At 48.6% G+C, this 16,298-nt stretch overlaps 2 protein-coding genes across 4 annotated transcripts; one reads left to right on the top strand and one right to left on the bottom strand.

Moving 5' to 3' along the window:
* Window positions 1–364: 364 nt before the first annotated feature.
* On the bottom strand, window positions 365–6,457 carry TM9SF1 (transmembrane 9 superfamily member 1). 2 transcript variants are annotated; one of them, XM_008572329.1, is made up of 6 exons: window positions 6,080–6,457; window positions 5,411–5,772; window positions 3,517–4,138; window positions 2,847–3,032; window positions 1,619–1,892; window positions 365–1,032 (listed from the first exon to the last, which is right to left on the bottom strand). In XM_008572329.1, exons 2-6 carry the CDS (start codon window positions 5,753–5,755, stop codon window positions 639–641), a joined length of 1,821 nt encoding a protein of 606 aa, XP_008570551.1. In that variant the 5' UTR covers window positions 5,756–5,772; window positions 6,080–6,457; the 3' UTR covers window positions 365–638. The 2 variants fall into 2 exon arrangements, with proteins under 2 accessions (XP_008570551.1, XP_008570550.1); XM_008572328.1 differs by having other exon boundaries at window positions 5,411–5,787; window positions 6,080–6,168.
* A 129-nt stretch (window positions 6,458–6,586) lies between these two features.
* On the top strand, window positions 6,587–15,297 carry TSSK4 (testis-specific serine kinase 4). Of its 2 annotated transcripts, XM_008572330.1 has the most exons (4): window positions 11,794–13,022; window positions 13,386–13,600; window positions 14,179–14,572; window positions 15,019–15,297. In XM_008572330.1, the coding sequence occupies exons 1-4, from the start codon at window positions 12,798–12,800 to the stop codon at window positions 15,199–15,201; spliced, it is 1,017 nt and encodes a 338-aa protein (XP_008570552.1). In that variant the 5' UTR covers window positions 11,794–12,797; the 3' UTR covers window positions 15,202–15,297. The 2 variants fall into 2 exon arrangements, 1 of the variants encoding a protein (XP_008570552.1); XR_550448.1 differs by lacking the exons at window positions 11,794–13,022; window positions 13,386–13,600; window positions 14,179–14,572 and adding an exon at window positions 6,587–7,061 and having other exon boundaries at window positions 15,019–15,098.
* Window positions 15,298–16,298: the final 1,001 nt, after the last annotated feature.

The following is a 16,298-nucleotide window of genomic DNA, read 5'->3' as shown; positions in this document are numbered from 1 at the left end:
GGCCGGGGGGGGGGGGGGGGGGCCGGGGGGGGGGGGGGGGGGCCGGGGGGGGGGGGGACAGCACGTGGAGGCTCTGACACCCACTTCCGGCGGAAAGGGCGTTGCTCCCCGCTCCTGTCGCCAGGGTGATTCAACTGGCTTCCCACAAAGAGCTCTGGCTCTCCCACTTCCGTTAGGCTCAACGCTGGCTGAGCCACGGAAACAGGGCCCTGGCAATGTAGGTTCCCCGAGCCGAGAGTTCCCAAGCTTCGCTGGGAGCTCCAGCGTTAGCGTATGTATTCAGCGGCCGACGGCTTTCCAAAGGATCGTGCACGTCACGGCAGGGCTGGAGTTCCTATATCCAGACCAAAAGCTCCAACTACAGGATCCTTTTTCTTAATAAATTTTATTTTGATAATTGTAAAAAGAAAAATCAGGACCAAAACTAAAAGGCAACTTAAAAAGTTCAAATATATACTCCTTATATAATAGAGATTTATAATATCCAGGCCCTCTCTGAGGGAGGGACGCCCAAAGGGCAGAGGGAAGGCAACAAGCCATCACACAATTCAGTCACTCAATCAGAAGAGAAGCTGGTAGGAGAGATCAATGGGGCATGAAGAGAGGAAGAGAAGAGCAACAGTTCTGCCACCCAGAACTCAGTCCATCTTGAGGTTAATATAGATATAACGGATGAACTTTAGGGAAGAAAAAAAGGAGATGGTGCCCAGCATGAGGAAGAAGATGTAACCAGTGAGTAAGGAGTAGCCAAAGAACTCTACTGTCTGTACTGCCCCTGACATGTTGGAGCGCCGGGCATAGTAAAAAACCGAGTAGAGGAAGATAAAGAGGCCGGTGGAGCCAACACTCAGCACAGATCGCCACCACCAGCGGTAATCCTCCCCAGACAACTGGAAGTAGGTGAGCGCAATAGAGATGCAAGCCCCAACACTCAGCAGGATGGCGAAGACAAAGAAGAGGATGCCATACAAAGTGTACTGCTCCCGACCCCATACTGTGGCAAAGATGTAGTACAGCTCCACAGAGATGGCACTGTGAAGAGAAGAAATGATACACAGCATTAAAGGGCTGTGCACTGTCAGCACAGTGGCTGGGCCAAAATCCAGACCCCACCCTCCCATGTTGCAGGGTCACTGTGGAAAGTGAGTCCATTCTACTTTCTGCCCCAGATTTTGGGGCTTCATGGGGATTCCTGTCCTATGATTAGCTGCTCTCATATCAAGAAATCTTCCCTGATAGATTGAGAACAGGGATGTTGGGATCTTGTCTGTTTTATTTTCCACCGCATTATCTGACTGGCACAAAGAGGAACTCAACACATTGTGTAATCAAATGGGCTTTAAGCCCCACAGGACGCTTGTAGACACTAAAGTCAGAAACCAGGAAGAAGGTGAGGGGAGCAATGTCTCTGGAGAGCTTTACAAGTGAAACACTCTCATATCTGAACTGATTCAAGTTCAGTCCTGCCTGGGGATAGGAGGAACAATTTAATGATCTCTTAATGGTACAGCTAAACCAGGGATTATCACTGAAGTTGGGTTAGGGCACTGGGTGAGTGAGGAAAGGAAAAGTTGAGGTCAGGAACCTGAGTGATGGCCATGGAATAAAGGGAAGATACCTGAAAGGCAGGAAGCCTCCGACAGTCATGTGGATGAGAGTAGACTTGTACCAAGGCTGAGGTGGTATCTCCCGGGCGATGTTCTTGGTGCGACAAGGTGCGTCAAAGGGGCTAGAGTTGTTCTTCCCAAAGATACCTCCAATGACAGTGAGGGGAAAGCCCACCAGCAGCCAAACCGTCAGAAGCAGCAGGATGGTGGTGGCTGGCAGAGCCTGTGTCGAACCATTGGCCCAGTGCACCGAGTTCACCACACTCCACGTCAGAAAGAAAGGCACTGCAGGGATGGGCCCCCGGAGGGAGGGTCAACACGGAGGGAGGGTCAACACTCGGAGCCACATCCCTGAGGGCACCCACTCAGACTGGGTCTAAAGGGGGAGGGGTGAAGCAGCCTGCCACTCTAACAGCCTGTCTGTGCCTCCTGACGTCCATGCAGCAACAACTCTCTTTAGCTCCACCCTTTCATGTCCCCTTATTCTTTGTTCCTTATCTTACCAACACTCCCTCCACTACCCAGTGTCATCAGGGATCAAAGTAGCTGCTACATAATGATCTGAGAGTGATGCAAATCCACCTGCCTCCAGGGGCCTGTCTTGCTGTGGCATTAGTAATTCCTAGCATGAGTCATTCCTTTGGATTAGGGCCTTTTCAGAAAGCCCTGGTTCAAATATAAATGTGATGGGATATATCAAACACATAGGATCAGGAACAAGAAAGGTTCAAATGCAGACTTACTGCCTTTGACAGGGCGATCTTGTTTGAAAGGCTAGAATGGGCCCACCTCCAAAATAAAAAAAAGAGGGAGTATCAAAGAATAAATTCAAGAGTGTTATTTTTAATGTAATGGTTGTGAATACAGGCTCTAGAGTCAGATGGCTTGGATCTTAAACCTGGTTCACTACTTCTTAGGAATATAATCTCAAGCAAGCTACTTTACCAGCCCGAAGTTCAATTTCCTCATCTGTGCAATGGGGACAATATCACCTCCTTCACAGTTATTGTGAGGATTAAATGAGATGAAGGCTTACCACGTTATCTAGGACATCTGAAGGGCTTAATCATTTTTAACTATTCAAAAGAGATGCATTCTTGTCTTTTCTATGGTTTTCTTATTGTTTCTCTTGCATATATTCCCTCCCTTAAAGCCTCACTCTGACTCTCTCCCAGGTTCCATGATGTGTTCTTAGTTCCTAAGTCCAGGCAGGCCCACCAGGGAAAGGGAAGTCCTCACCAGAGAAGAGACTGGTGGTGAGAATGATGTTCCACACCCAACGCTCGCCTCCAATCTGCCGGTAGAAATGGCTGGACACGTAGCCAGAGATGCAGCAGGTCAGGGCATACAACAAGATGGCTGCTGAGTTAATGGCCCCATGACGGTGCACATTGAACATGCCCAGCAGTGCCATGACAATGATGCCTGTGGAGTGGTAATCGAAAGCTTTTGTTAAACCTCACCTATCCCTTTTCTAGCAATTTCAGTTTCAGAGGAATCAGCACCCTTTCTCCCAGACTAAGGATCTTCAGCAAAACAATCTCTCCCAATTCTATTGTACAGAAAATCCACAGTAGAATACACACATCCTTGCTAGAGCCACCCCATCCCTTAGGTCTGCCCCTCACCTTGGATGGAAGAGAACATCCACAGACCTCTTCTAAACAAATTACCAACTTAGTTCTACCCCTTGAAAGAAATCCCTGGACTGGCGCGTGGCTCACTTGGGAGAGTGTGGTGCTGATAACACCAAGGCCACAGGTTCAGATCCCTATATAGGGATGGCTGGTTAGCTCACTTGGGAGAGCGTGGTGCTGACACCACCAAGTCAAGGGTTAAGATCCCCTTACTAGTCATCTTTCAAAAAAAAAAAAAAAAAGAAATCCCTGATTACTTCTTATCACCTCACCAGTGCCAAGGGCCAGGAACTGGGCACCCACGCCAAGCACAGCACACAGCAGACCACGGTATGGGGGAAAGCGGAAGACGTCTGTATGGATAATTTTCCAGCCATTGTCACCCTGGTCAAAGTCATCACCAGAACTTCCAGAGGTGGTCTCTTCATCCAAGTTGTACCGAGCCAGGTCATTACGAAGCACACGCATTAGAATGACAGCCACAAAACCCACCAGTAAAAACACAAGTACCATGGAGTTGATGATGGACAACCAGTGGATTTCCAATGTTCGGGGAAAGAAACCACCATCATCACCACGGCGCCTGTCACTCCGACGCTCCACTGAAGTCTCAGACCAGCGCACGCTGTAAGTGTGGGTAAGGCCTAAGAACTCGTTAGGTCGTAACCCATCCAAACTGTGGGGCTTGACGTCCCGCACTGAAACATTGGCAAATATAATTCGATCTCCATGGAATTCTAGGTGGAAATCCAAATGGGTCCAGAGTCCTATTTTGTGACTGTGTGGCAGGAAGCCGCTCTCCTCCATGTAGCCCACAAAACCACGGATTGGCAAGTCATCTACCACAAATTCAAAGTAGTACAATTCCTCGATGGCCTGGCGCAGCTGCTCCACCTATAAAAAGCAAGTCAGGAGTCAGTCACAGAAGGCCTCTGCATAGGGTTAGAGCAGGATTTCTTAAACTTAGCACTATTGATATTTTGAGCTGGATAATTCTTTGTTGTAGGGGTGCTGTCCTGTGCATTATAGGATACAGCATCCCTGGCCTCTTCCTGCTGCATACTAGTAGAACTCCCCAGTTGTGACGATCAAAAATGTCTCCAGGGGGGCCAGCCTGTGGCCCCCTTTCCTGCTGCATACTAGTAGAACTCCCCAGTTGTGACGATCAAAAATGTCTCCAGGGGGGCCGGCCTGTGGCCCCCTGTGTGGTGCTGATAACACCAAGGCCACGGGTTCGGATCCCATATAGGGATGGCCGGTTGCTCACTGGGTGAGCGTGGTGCTGACAACACCAAGTCAAGGGTTAAGATCCCCTTACCGGTCATCTTTAAAAAAAAAAAAAAATGTCTCCAGGGGCTGGTAGGTTAGCTCGGTTGGTTAGAGCGCAGTGTTATAACACCAAGGTCAAGGGTTCTGATCCTCTTAACTGCCAGCTGCCAAACAAATGAACAAACAAAAAAGTTTTCAGATACTGCTAAATGTCCCTTGGGGGACAAAACTGTCCCATGTTGAGAATCAGTGGGTTAGACTCTAGTATGTTGGAATTCTCCCCCCCCAAAAAAGCAAGTATGACTTAAAAGGGTTAAGACCTACGAAAAAGGAGAAAGACAAAGTGTAAGAAGGTCTGGAGTATACTAAGGAGAAGTGTCCGGATTTGCTAAAGAAAAAACATGACAGGGAAGGTTAGGTAGAGAGTAAAAGAACCAGTTAAGAAAGAGCCAAGAGGGGCTGGCTGGTTAGCTCAGTTGGGTAAAATGTGGTGTTATAGCACCAAGGTCAAGGGTTCAGATCCCATAACGGCCAACCACCAAAGGAAAAAAAAAAAGAGCCAAGAGATAGGTATGGAAGGAAACAGAACTTCATAAAAGCGATAGCTGGGACCTTATTACTAACAGAGAAGCTTGGAGTAAGGAGCCCTGTGTTCTACCAATATGTAGTAATAACAGCTCTGCAACTCACTATCTACGTAATCTTGAAAAAGTTTCTTCAGAATAAGTATGTTCCTTAGCCAACTTAATTAGAATATCATCTACCCTGCCTGGCATATGGGGTTGTAGTTAAAATCAAGTCAGATAATTTCCATAAAGGTACCTTGAACCATAAATGTAAGGCACTGTTAGACCCTGGGAAAGAGGACTAAGTGATAAGCAATGTGGAGAGGCTAACCTGTGCAGAACTGAGCTGCATGTGGCACAGAATTCTCTTCTCCACATTCTCCCGAAAGCGGATCTCATACAAAGACTCAGCCATTCGGTCCCCATCCAGCACTTCTCCCAGGCTAAGGCTTTTGTGACGTATCTTCTCAGGACAGCAGACTGGAAGCTGATAATAGTGGTAAGTTTCTTGAGGGTTATGGTAGGGTCCCACTTTGTTGACATATAGAATGACAGGGTCGCCGGCCTTATAGTGAGTCACGCCTTCCACTCCTGGCCCATGGCATGTGCCCAGCAGCAGCATCAGGACTGGCAACCACTCGAAGCTCCAACTTCGAGGGTGCCCTAGGACTGTCATCCTCAAGGCAGCGAAACCTGTTTGGGGGAGTCCTGCGGTTATAGAAACCAGGGATCAATTCATGCATGACGCCCAGGTCAGATCCCTCGAATTGACACCCACTGGCTCCACTTCTTGCCATTCCTTCTTTCGACCCTCACAGCACACCACGTCTCTCTATCCCAAAGACAGGGCTCCGCCTCTACTCTCTAGATCTCCAACCTGGGGTTCACCCAGCCCGAAGCCCGCCCCAGGCCTCTACTGCGCGCGCTACCCCGTTTCCATGGCAACGCCGTGCGGCCGCGCACCTCTGGTCCCTTCCCGCCACAGTCCCGGGGTCCTTACCGCGCGGGAAGGGCCGGCCGAGGCGGCGCCAGCGGCCTCTGCGGCCCCGTCGCTGCCCTTGGGCTCCTGCCGGGGTCTCCCCCTGAGCGGCGCAGCAGCGGCGGGCTGGAGAGGGCCTGACGACTGAGCTGCACTGGGCTGTCCGCCGCGGCGCCTGATCGCGGCAGCTGTGGCCGCACCACGCTGGACACAGCTCTCGGCTCAGTCAAGGGCTCCTCGATGAATATCCTCCAGCTGGAGGCCCGGACCAGCCCCGGGGACCCCGCGAGGCTCGGCTCGCCTGTCCCCGGCGGAGTGTCCTCCCGGCGATCAGGAGAGCAGCCCAGGACACGTCAGTCTTACCACTTCCGCCCTCACCGGCGGGGACCTGAGCCCGGCGGAAAGCTCCTTTCTGGAGCCGAGAGGGCCCCTGCTTCTGTGGCCGCGCGGACGCTTCGCGGAAGGGTTTTGGGGAGGGGCTGCAGCTGAGGCCTGGCAGCGAGGACGCAGACTCCCCTTCGGGATAACAGTGGCCGCTGAGCCGCTCGCTCGGTGCTACTGCGTGCACCTAGCGACGGCCTGGGAGGTGGAGCACCGGCGGCGGTTGGTTTGCAGCCGGGGGTGCCCCGAGGCGTTTGCGGGCTGGACCAATGGGAGTCGCCTCCGACTGCCGAGGCCGAGTCCTGAAAGGCGGTTCGTGGCCCTCAACCTAGGCGGGTATAAGGCTTTGCGCTTCGCTCACCTGCAAGGATCTTAACGTCTGAATCTCACTTCACTCCTCTCCCACCTGTCATGGATGGTCCCACGTCAAAAGAATACATGCTTACATAAAGAAGTGTTCCCAGACTGTACTGGAGGCTTCCCTGGCCGCACAGCGTCCCTTCGGTGCCTGACGATAAGCAAGCCGCAGCCCGGTCTGGTGCAGAGGCAGGCGAAGAGATAGGGTGTCTGCCCTTTTACCCCGCTGAGTTGGGCAGCTTGACGGGGTTATTGTTAAAAGGAGGTAAAGAAACTTGCCCGTCTGTTCGTCTCTTTCGATGCTTTTGTTCTTATTTTCCTGTGTGTGTATGTGTGTGGGCTTCTCATAATTTTGTGTTGCAAATTATTTTGAAAAAGTTTACCCTTGCCCATCTCAGCTTTTTAAAAGGGGGGGGGATCTGCCTTCAGGGGAGATTCCCCTGGAAATCAGACCTCTGGGCAGTGATTTCCCTTCGGCAACCTGGGAGCAACGTGTAAGGAAGCTGACTTAAGATTCTGTCCCAGGGGAGAAGTACAGTGGAAAATCACAAGTGGCTTCTGTCCTGAAAAGTCTTTCGTTTACTTACTTCTATGATTATTGCCCTTTGTGACCCAGCCCTTCTCCCTGCAGACATGGGTGAGGTTCCAAAACGTAGGGAGATTTTTAGAGAATCAGTGAATTTTGTATCAAAAAGTAACTTAGAGTGGCTTGGGAATCATCTTTAACTGACTACCTGGCCTCTAAAGCCAGAAACCTGGACCTCTTTCTCAATTGATCCTCCTCAAATGTATGTTACACCAAGCCTCCTCTACTTATTTCTTGCGTATCTTCTAAATGCTTGCCCTTCACCATTCCTTAATTCAGGCCTTATCTTCTCTTACCTAAGTTATCGTGACAGCCATCTTGCTAGTCTTCTTGCTAGTCTTGGATCATTTTTCACACTGCCACTGGAAAGATTTTTTTTTTTTTTAAATCTCAGGGGTGGGGGTGGGTGCCTAGGCATCAGTAATTTTTTTTTTTTTTAAACAAATTCGAGTTTTTTTTTTTTTTTTTAAAGATGACCGGTAAGGGGGTCTTAACCCTTGACTTGGTGTTGTCAGCACCATGCTCACCCAGTGAGCAAACCGGCCATCCCTATATGGGATCCGAACCCGTGGCCTTGGTGTTATCAGCACCACACTCTCCCGAGTGAGCCACGGGCCGGCCCCAAATTCGAGTTTTGATGCACATCATAATTTGCCAATGAGGCTGGCAGGTTAGCTTAGTTGGTTAGAACGTGGTGCTGGGGCCGGCCCGGTGGCTCACTGCTTTAGTGCGCTGCTTGGGAAGCGCGGCGGCGCTCCCGCCGAGGGTTCGGATCCCACATACAGACCGGCCGCTCACTGGCTGAGTGAGGAGCGGGGGCAACACCAAGGGTTGCGATCCCGGCCGCTCACTGGCTGAGCGAGGAGCGGGGGCAACACCAAGGGTTGCGATCCCGTTGCCGGTCACGAAAAAAAAAAAAAAGACAAAGAACGTGGTGCTGATAACACCAAAGTCCAGGATTCGATCCTTGTGGCCAGCCACCGAAAAATAAAAATTTGCCTATTAATAGGAGGGTACTTCAAAAAGTTAATGGAAAGATTTACATTATTATTTTTTTTAACATTTATTTGTACATATTTGTGGGGTACAGTGTATTGTTTGAATACATACATATAGTGTACAGTAATTGACTTAGAATACATAACATAGCTTTACACCCATTAGTCCACCACTCCCCCCACCTTCCTTTTTTTTTTTTTGTAAGAGATGACCGGTAAGGGGATCTTAACCCTTGACTTGGTGTTGTCAGCACCATGCTCTCCCAAGTGAGCTAACCGACCATCCCTCTATAGGGATCTGAACCCATGGCCTTGGTGTTGTCAACACCACACTCTCCCAAGTGAGCGACAGGCCGGCCCTCTTCCTGGCCTTTGATGACCATTATTCTACTCTCTACTTCTGTGAGAAACACTTCTTTTTTTTTTTTTTTTTTTTGATTCCACATATGGGTGGGATCATGTGGTATTTGCCTTTCTGTGTCTGGCTTACTTAACATAATGGTGGCCAGTTTCATCCATGTTGCTGCAAATGACAGGATTTCTTTTTTTTAATAGCTGAATAGTATTCCATTGTGTATATATACCACAGTTTTTTAAATCCTTTCTTCCACTGATGAACGTTTAGCTTGATTCCATCGCTTGGCTATTGTAAAAAGTGTTGCAATGAAAATGGGAGTGCAGGTGTCTCTTTGGTATATATTATTATTATTTTGTTGTTTTTTGGCTGGCTGATGAGACGATCCAAACCCTTGACCTAAGAGGCTCAACCAACTGAGCTAACCCTCCAGCCCATCTCTTCAGTATATTGATTTCATTTCCTTTGGATGTGTACCCAGTAGTGGAATTGCTGGGTTATAAGGTAGTTCAACTTTTACTCCTCTGAGGAAACTCCACGGTGGCTATACTAACTTATATTCCCACCAACAACATAAGAAAGTTCCCTTTTCTCTGCATCCTCACAAGCATTGCATTATCTTTCAATTCTATTTGTTCACATACTTCTTTTTTCTTTTTTATTTCAGGTCAGGATTTAGACCTACAAACTTTTTGAAATACCCTCATATATAAGAAAGTAAAAGTAGGCCTGGCCAGTTAGCTCGGTTGGTTAGAGCACAGTGTTATAACACCAGGGTGAAAGGTTCAGATCCCCTTATCGGCCAGCCACCAGAAAAAAAATGTAAAAATACCCTGGCATATGAAGCCTGTCAGATTTGGATCCTAACTGTCCAGGTACATTCCCCTTCTACAGAACTCTATCTTGTATTCAAATTGAAATCTTGAATGTCATGTTCTCTCAAGCCTGCAAGCTTCATATTGTTCCTCCTGCACAGACCACCAGGTCTACCATTCCCTACTTACCTGCCCAGAGAACTCCTTTTTTTGAACAGTGCAAATGTCAACTTATGTATTAAAGCCTTCCCTTCTCAGGTTTGTTCATGGCATTTTATCTCACTGTACTGTTATTTTACTTATCTGTCTGTCTCCCTTGCTAATTTCTTTTTTTGTTTTTAAAGATGACCAGTAAGGGAATCTTAACCCTTGACTTGGTGTTGTCAGCACCATGCTGAGCCAGTGAGCTAACCAGCCATCCCTATATGGGATCCGAACCCGGGGCCTTGGTGTTATCAGCACCACACTCCACGCTCTCCCAGGTGAGCCACGGGCCGGTCCATCCCTTGCTAATATCTAACTCTTCACAGGAAGACTATAATTTATCCATCTTTGTACTGTCAGGACCTAGCAGTACTTTTTTTTTTTTTGGCAGCTGGCTGGTATGGAGATCCAAATCCTTGACCTCGGTGTCTAGCAGTATTTTTGTATATACTAGGCAGCTTAATACACATTCCTTGAATGAACTGGTTTACCCATTGATAAGAGACTAGAGCTGTCACCAAGCTACTATCCAGGGGCCAACTTGTGGGAACAGAAGATGGGCGGGACTGGGCAGGTCTCCTTACCATGGTGTGCCTTGGACAACTGCTGATCTTACTAGATTGAGGATGTGGAGCTGGCTTCCATAAGTACTTTGGAACCATCCTGCCAGCAAGGTCAGATTCATTAAATGGGAATTTGCTGGTAGCCTATCGCATAATCTGTTCTTGGAGTATTTGTTTTGTTTTGAAGGATGGAAAATGCAAGAATTTGGATTCTTCCCTCGTTCTTTCCTCCTCCACCTCCCTCAATCTTACATCCAAATACCCCACTGTGACCACAACCTGCTGTCCTCCCTCTTGTCATTCCCATTGTTCTTCCAATTACACTGAGACCTGCAACCCCTCCCCACGCACCTTTGGCCTGTTTCTAACTTGTCTTCCTTACCCATGCAGCTTAGATTCTACATTCCACCATTTCAGCCATGTTCTTGCCTGTGTTTTGATGCCTCTCTCCCATTGTTGTTTCATTGCAGCTGCCAAGCAAAACCCTAATCTTGGGTCAAATTATCCATCAATATTCAAGCACCTATAGCCAGGAAGCTAAAGGAATCTCAACACTATGATACACGTCTATAAGTTGTGTTCCTCAATCTCAATTGGGCCCTCAATGCTACCCAGTGATCCTGCTCATTTTCCAAAGCAGCTCTTTTCCATTCTCCACAACCCATTCTTCTCAAACCTATGACTTCATCTTTCTCTTCTCTTCAGTTGACCTCCCCATATAGCCTAATGGGAGATGCAAGCAAGAAAAGCAATTACAGACACTATGTTAGGTGCTGTGACAGAGAAAGTTTTGGGGCTCTGGGAGCACCCTGGAGGGAGGAACATCTAACTTAGGCTTGAGCACGCAAGGTTTCCTTAAAACAGCTCCTAAGCTAAGTTCCGAAAGAAGAGTAGGAGTTTGCCAGGAGAACAGAGGGAACAAAGATGGAAAAGTTATTCTGTTTGGCTGGAGCACTGCGTGTGTTAAAAGATAAAATTGGAGAGATAAGCAGGGTCAGATCTTAAAGCCACATGAAAGAATTTGGACTTGATTCTGAGGAGAATGGGGAGAAAATGAATTGTTTTAAATGGGAATAATATCAGATTTATGCCTTGGACTTCAGTGTGAACAGACTGGAGGGGAGCAGAAGGCTTGCTAGGGCAATCAGCTAAATGATGTAGGCTCGAGCAAAGGAGTGGCAGTGGGCTCACAGAGCTGTGAGTGCATTATTATACAGAAAACTAGGTGACAGGAGAGGCAGGATTTGGTGATAGATTGGATGTAGGAACCGAGGCATGGAGAAGGGCCTGGGATGACATTTGGCTATCTAAATTAAGGACAATTAAGGGCCGGCCTGTGGTTCACTTGGTAGAGTGCAGTGCTGATAACACCAAGGCCATGGGTTTGGACCCCTATATAGGGATGGCTGGTTAGCTCAATGGCTGAGCATGGTGCTGATAACACCAAGCCAAGGGTTAAGACCCCCTTACCGGTCATCCTTTAGGAAAAAAAAAATTAATTAATTAAGGATAATTAGTGTAGAACTTCTTACAGAAAGTCTGAAAGAAGAAAGTAATTCAATTTTAGACATGGTGAGTTTAGGTTCCTGGGGAAGGCATGTCCGTGTGATGTCCAGCGAGCAAATGAATGCTGGATCTGGAACTCCTAGAGATAATATGGGACAGAGATGAGCTTAGGAGCAGTCAGCATAAATGTGGTCACTGGAGCTTTGAGAGGGGATGAGATCCTTAAAGGAGGAGGAGAAGGTCTGAGAAAATAAGGCCTGTGATAGAATCCTGGGGATTATGATTAAGAGTTGTATGGAAAAAGATGAGGCTCCAACGAAGGCTGAGGAATGACCAGATGAACGGGAGGAAAACTAGAGAGTTCAGGGCAATGGAAGGCAAGATAAGAAGGCATTTCGAGGTTAGATTCCTAGAACATGCTTCAACACCTTGCAATTCTTTGTAATACTCTCACACTCATGTTTTCTCATGCAGGATTATAAACTCTAGGAGCATAGGGTCTCTATTGGCCTTATTGGTTATTTTATCCTAGTACTCAGCACACCGTCTGGCACATAGTAAGAACTCAGTAAACATGAATAAAGGGGTTGGATCTATGAGGGGAGTCTCACCAGATTGCAGAAGGTGCCTTCAGGAATGCATACGTTCCAAACCACTTCATTCTCAAGCTTTGTGGCCAGTGATGGATAGAAGGTGGATTGTGATGTGTACAGAACATGGGACCTTGGGGAGTTCCGTAACCAGAGGAGGAAGAAGTAACAACAGCCAGTGGAGACAAAAATAACTGCTTCTCCTTTCTTTCCCCCTCCAAGTTCCTAGTGGAGGGCTGAGCCCAGCATCCCAGACTTGTGTGATTATATAGGCAAGCATTTGGAAAGTAACTTCCCCTTGGCACCCTATCCTTCAGCGGCTCAAGGTGTTGGCCTCTTTGCTTCCAAGTAGCAAACCTCCCTGCTGTCAGCAAGCCCAACACCATGGGGAAGGGAGATGTCTTGGAGACAGCACCAACCACTACAGCCTACCGCTCTGTCATGGAGGAGTATGGTTATGACGTGGGCAAGGTCATTGGCAATGGCTCCTACGGGACGGTGTATGAGGCTTACTTCACAAAGCAGAAGGTCATGGTGGCTGTCAAGATCATCTCAAAGAAGAGGGCGTCTGAGGACTATCTTAACAAGTTTCTGCCCCGTGAGATACAGGTTGGAAAGGGCTAGAAGAGGGAACTGAAGCTTGGTACTAAGATGGTTGAGGTGTCTCAGAAGGGGTATGACTAGGAGGGAATGGGACCAGAAACCCCCAAACTAGAACTGAACATCTCACTAAGCAGCTAGGAAAATTCATTGATGAAAATTCGACCTCTTTACTACCTACTCACTCACCTGCAGTCCCCCAGAAACTACAAGTATGTAACAGGGTTTGCCCACATGCCACCAGCCCTTGGATTCAGGGGTTGATCCTGTTGCAAAGTTCTAAATAAGCAGCAGTGGGACGGTGGGAGAGGGCTGGGAGCATAGCCGGGTTTCTCCCTTCCCAGGTTTGATGGGTCCCTCTTCCGGGGTCAGGTAATGAAAGTCTTGCGGCACAAGTACCTCATCAACTTCTATCAGGCCATCGAGACCACATCCCGAGTCTACATCATTCTGGAGCTGGCTCAGGGTGGTGATGTCCTTGAATGGATTCAGCGCTATGGGGCCTGCCCTGAGCCCCTTGCTGGCAAGTGGTTCTCCCAGTTGACTCTGGGCATCGCCTACCTGCACAGCAAGGGCATCGTGCACCGGTGAGGGTACTGCCACCTGGACTGGGGCCTTTGAGCTCTCAAGGGGGGTTTATGCATGTCTCCTGTTTTCTGTCAGTTTTTCCTACCTTGACCTCCCTCCTTAATATCTAGGCCCATTCATCTACTCCACTTTAATCGTCTGGTCAAGGACACTCAAAAAGTACTCACTGTGAGGGCCGGCCTGTGGCTCACTTGGGAGAGTGTGGTGCTGATAACACCAAGGCCGAGTTCGGATCCCTATATAGGGATGGCCGGTTAGCTCACTTGGGAGAGCGTGGTGCTGACAACACCAAGTCAAGGGTTAAGATCCCCTTACCGGTCATGTTTTAGAAAAAAAAAAAAAATAGTACTCACTATGTGTAGAGCACTTTATCAAATACAATGGTGAGCTCCCCGTGGTCCTCAAGTACCATCTTTTCTTTCCCTTTGGGCTCTGCTTACAACACCATGACTTTCTTCCTCACTACCTTGTGCGCTTATAATGGCATCTCCCTCCATCTCCCTCCTGCCTGTCCTCAGCTCTAGCCTCTGACACCTGGCCCTTCAGCTCCCAGTCTAATACTAAGCCCTCTCCCCAGCCTGACCCCCAGCCTTTCTGCTGCTGGTAGGGACTTAAAGTTGGAGAACCTGCTACTGGACAAGCGGGAGAACGTGAAGATATCGGACTTTGGCTTCGCCAAGATGGTGCCTTCTAACCAGTCTGTGCGTAGTAGCCCTTCTAACCGCCAAATGAACTGCTTTTCCCACCTCAGCCAGACCTACTGTGGCAGCTTTGCTTATGCCTGTCCGGAGATCTTGCTAGGCTTGCCTTACAACCCTTTCCTGTCTGACATCTGGAGCATGGGCGTCATCCTCTACACTCTAGTGGTTGCCCATCTGCCCTTTGATGACACCAATCTCAAGAAGCTGCTGAGAGAGACTCAAAAGGAAGTCACTTTCCCATCTAACACCACCATCTCCCAGGAGTGCAAGGTGCTGGCTCCCCCAGGAGGGCTGAGGCCTCAGGGATGACCCCCAGGGGTGGGGTGGGGTGGTGAATACCCAACCTAGGCTGCCCACCCTGGGGGAAGGCTTTTTCAATACCAGCCACCTCACACTCTAGCCCCTGCCCTATAATAGTGGGGAGGACTTAAAGGACCAACCAGTGGGCTCCAGACCTTAGACATGCTTGATAAGCAGGTTGTTGCTTCTATCCCTTTAGGCCAGAAGATTATGCAAGAGATTCTCCCTAGGGAACTCATCCCTTCCCCTCCAGGGAGTTAAATGCCTGGCTTTCCAGGATAAAATCAGAGCCATACCCCCTTTCACCAGAGTGGTGTGATGGGCTACCCTGCTTCTTTCTTAGGTGCAGCTGCTCATTGCCTGTGTGGCACAATGGGGAGCAACCTCAGCCAAGACTTCTCTCTCCCCTGCCCTAGAACCTGGTCCTCCAGATGCTATGCCAGGCTACCAAGCGTGCCACCATCCTGGACATCCTCAAGGATTCCTGGGTGCTCAAGTTCCAGCCTGAGCAACCCACCCATGAGGTCAGACTGCTTGAGGCCATGTGTCAGCCCCCCAGCACCACTAATCCTCACCAATCCTTGGAAATCACAACCTGAAAATTGCTGAGGGAGAGGGCTGAGACAGGAGCAAAGCAGGAGGGTCTGGGGCTAAAAATCTTTTATACCAAAAATAAATCTGATTTAGTTTCATCAGCTAGAGTCAAAGACATTCTTTCCTTAAGGGAACCTTAGCAGGGAAAACTGCTGAGAGTGAGGTGGATTTCTAACCAGAGTCTGTAACCAGTAATTATGACACCTGATATAAGTCAACAGTGTAATTCACAATGTGATTCACAGTGGAGGGGTGCTCAGGTCAACACCCCATTTTGGGAAGCTTTATCATTCCAACTAAATACACGCTCATTATTTTACATCTTTGTGCTTTCTAAATGTTCAAGCAGAGGGGCTGCTTGCTTCACTTTGACTATGGCTCTGCTTGTCTATAGTCCAAAGCAATGGCATTGTTTGTTCTTTTAGAAATAGGCATTAGGGAGCTGACCTTGTGGCTCACTCGGGTGAGTGTGGCGCTGGGAGTGCAGCGGCACTGGGAGCACCGGGGCCGCAGGTTCGGATCCTATATAGGGACGGCCGGTGCGCTCACTGGCTGGGCGCAGTGCGGGTGACACCAAGCCAAGGGTTATGATCCCCTTGCCAGTCACAAAAAAAAAAAAAAAAAAGAGGCATTAGGGTGTATGAAGTACCTTGGTTCCCTCCAATGCCATCTTAACCACTATTGAGACAATACCAGGGAGTCAGGGCTCCTTCCACTATTGCTCCCAGACATAGAAGTGACAGGGTCCAAACCAAGACTTCTAGTAGTGAAAGCTATTAACTGTGGGTTCTGGATAAAGGAAAACTACTTGCCCCTTCCATCCCTGTATTCTCTCCCTGTCCTTGAAAATGTGCTTTGCAAAAGGAAAATGGGTAGTAAATCATGGAGCTGTCTTGGCAGAGGCATGACTGGGAGAAAACAATGAGGGAAAACTCAGAGATGGCTCCATATAGTCCTAAGATAAATAATAGATGGCAGTTTCCTCAACCTCAGCAGTAGGCAACTCTAGGGCAAATCAGCTCGAAAGATGAAACAGTGTCTGCCTAGAACATAGGCTAAGATACTGGAAATGCCCATTTGTTCTATGGTCCAACCTCCCCTC

The sequence above is a fragment of the Galeopterus variegatus genome, unplaced genomic scaffold (assembly GCF_000696425.1).
Source record: "Galeopterus variegatus unplaced genomic scaffold, G_variegatus-3.0.2 Scaffold774, whole genome shotgun sequence".
Lineage (NCBI taxonomy): Eukaryota > Metazoa > Chordata > Mammalia > Dermoptera > Cynocephalidae > Galeopterus > Galeopterus variegatus.
This window is presented reverse-complemented; position numbering and strand designations above follow the sequence as displayed.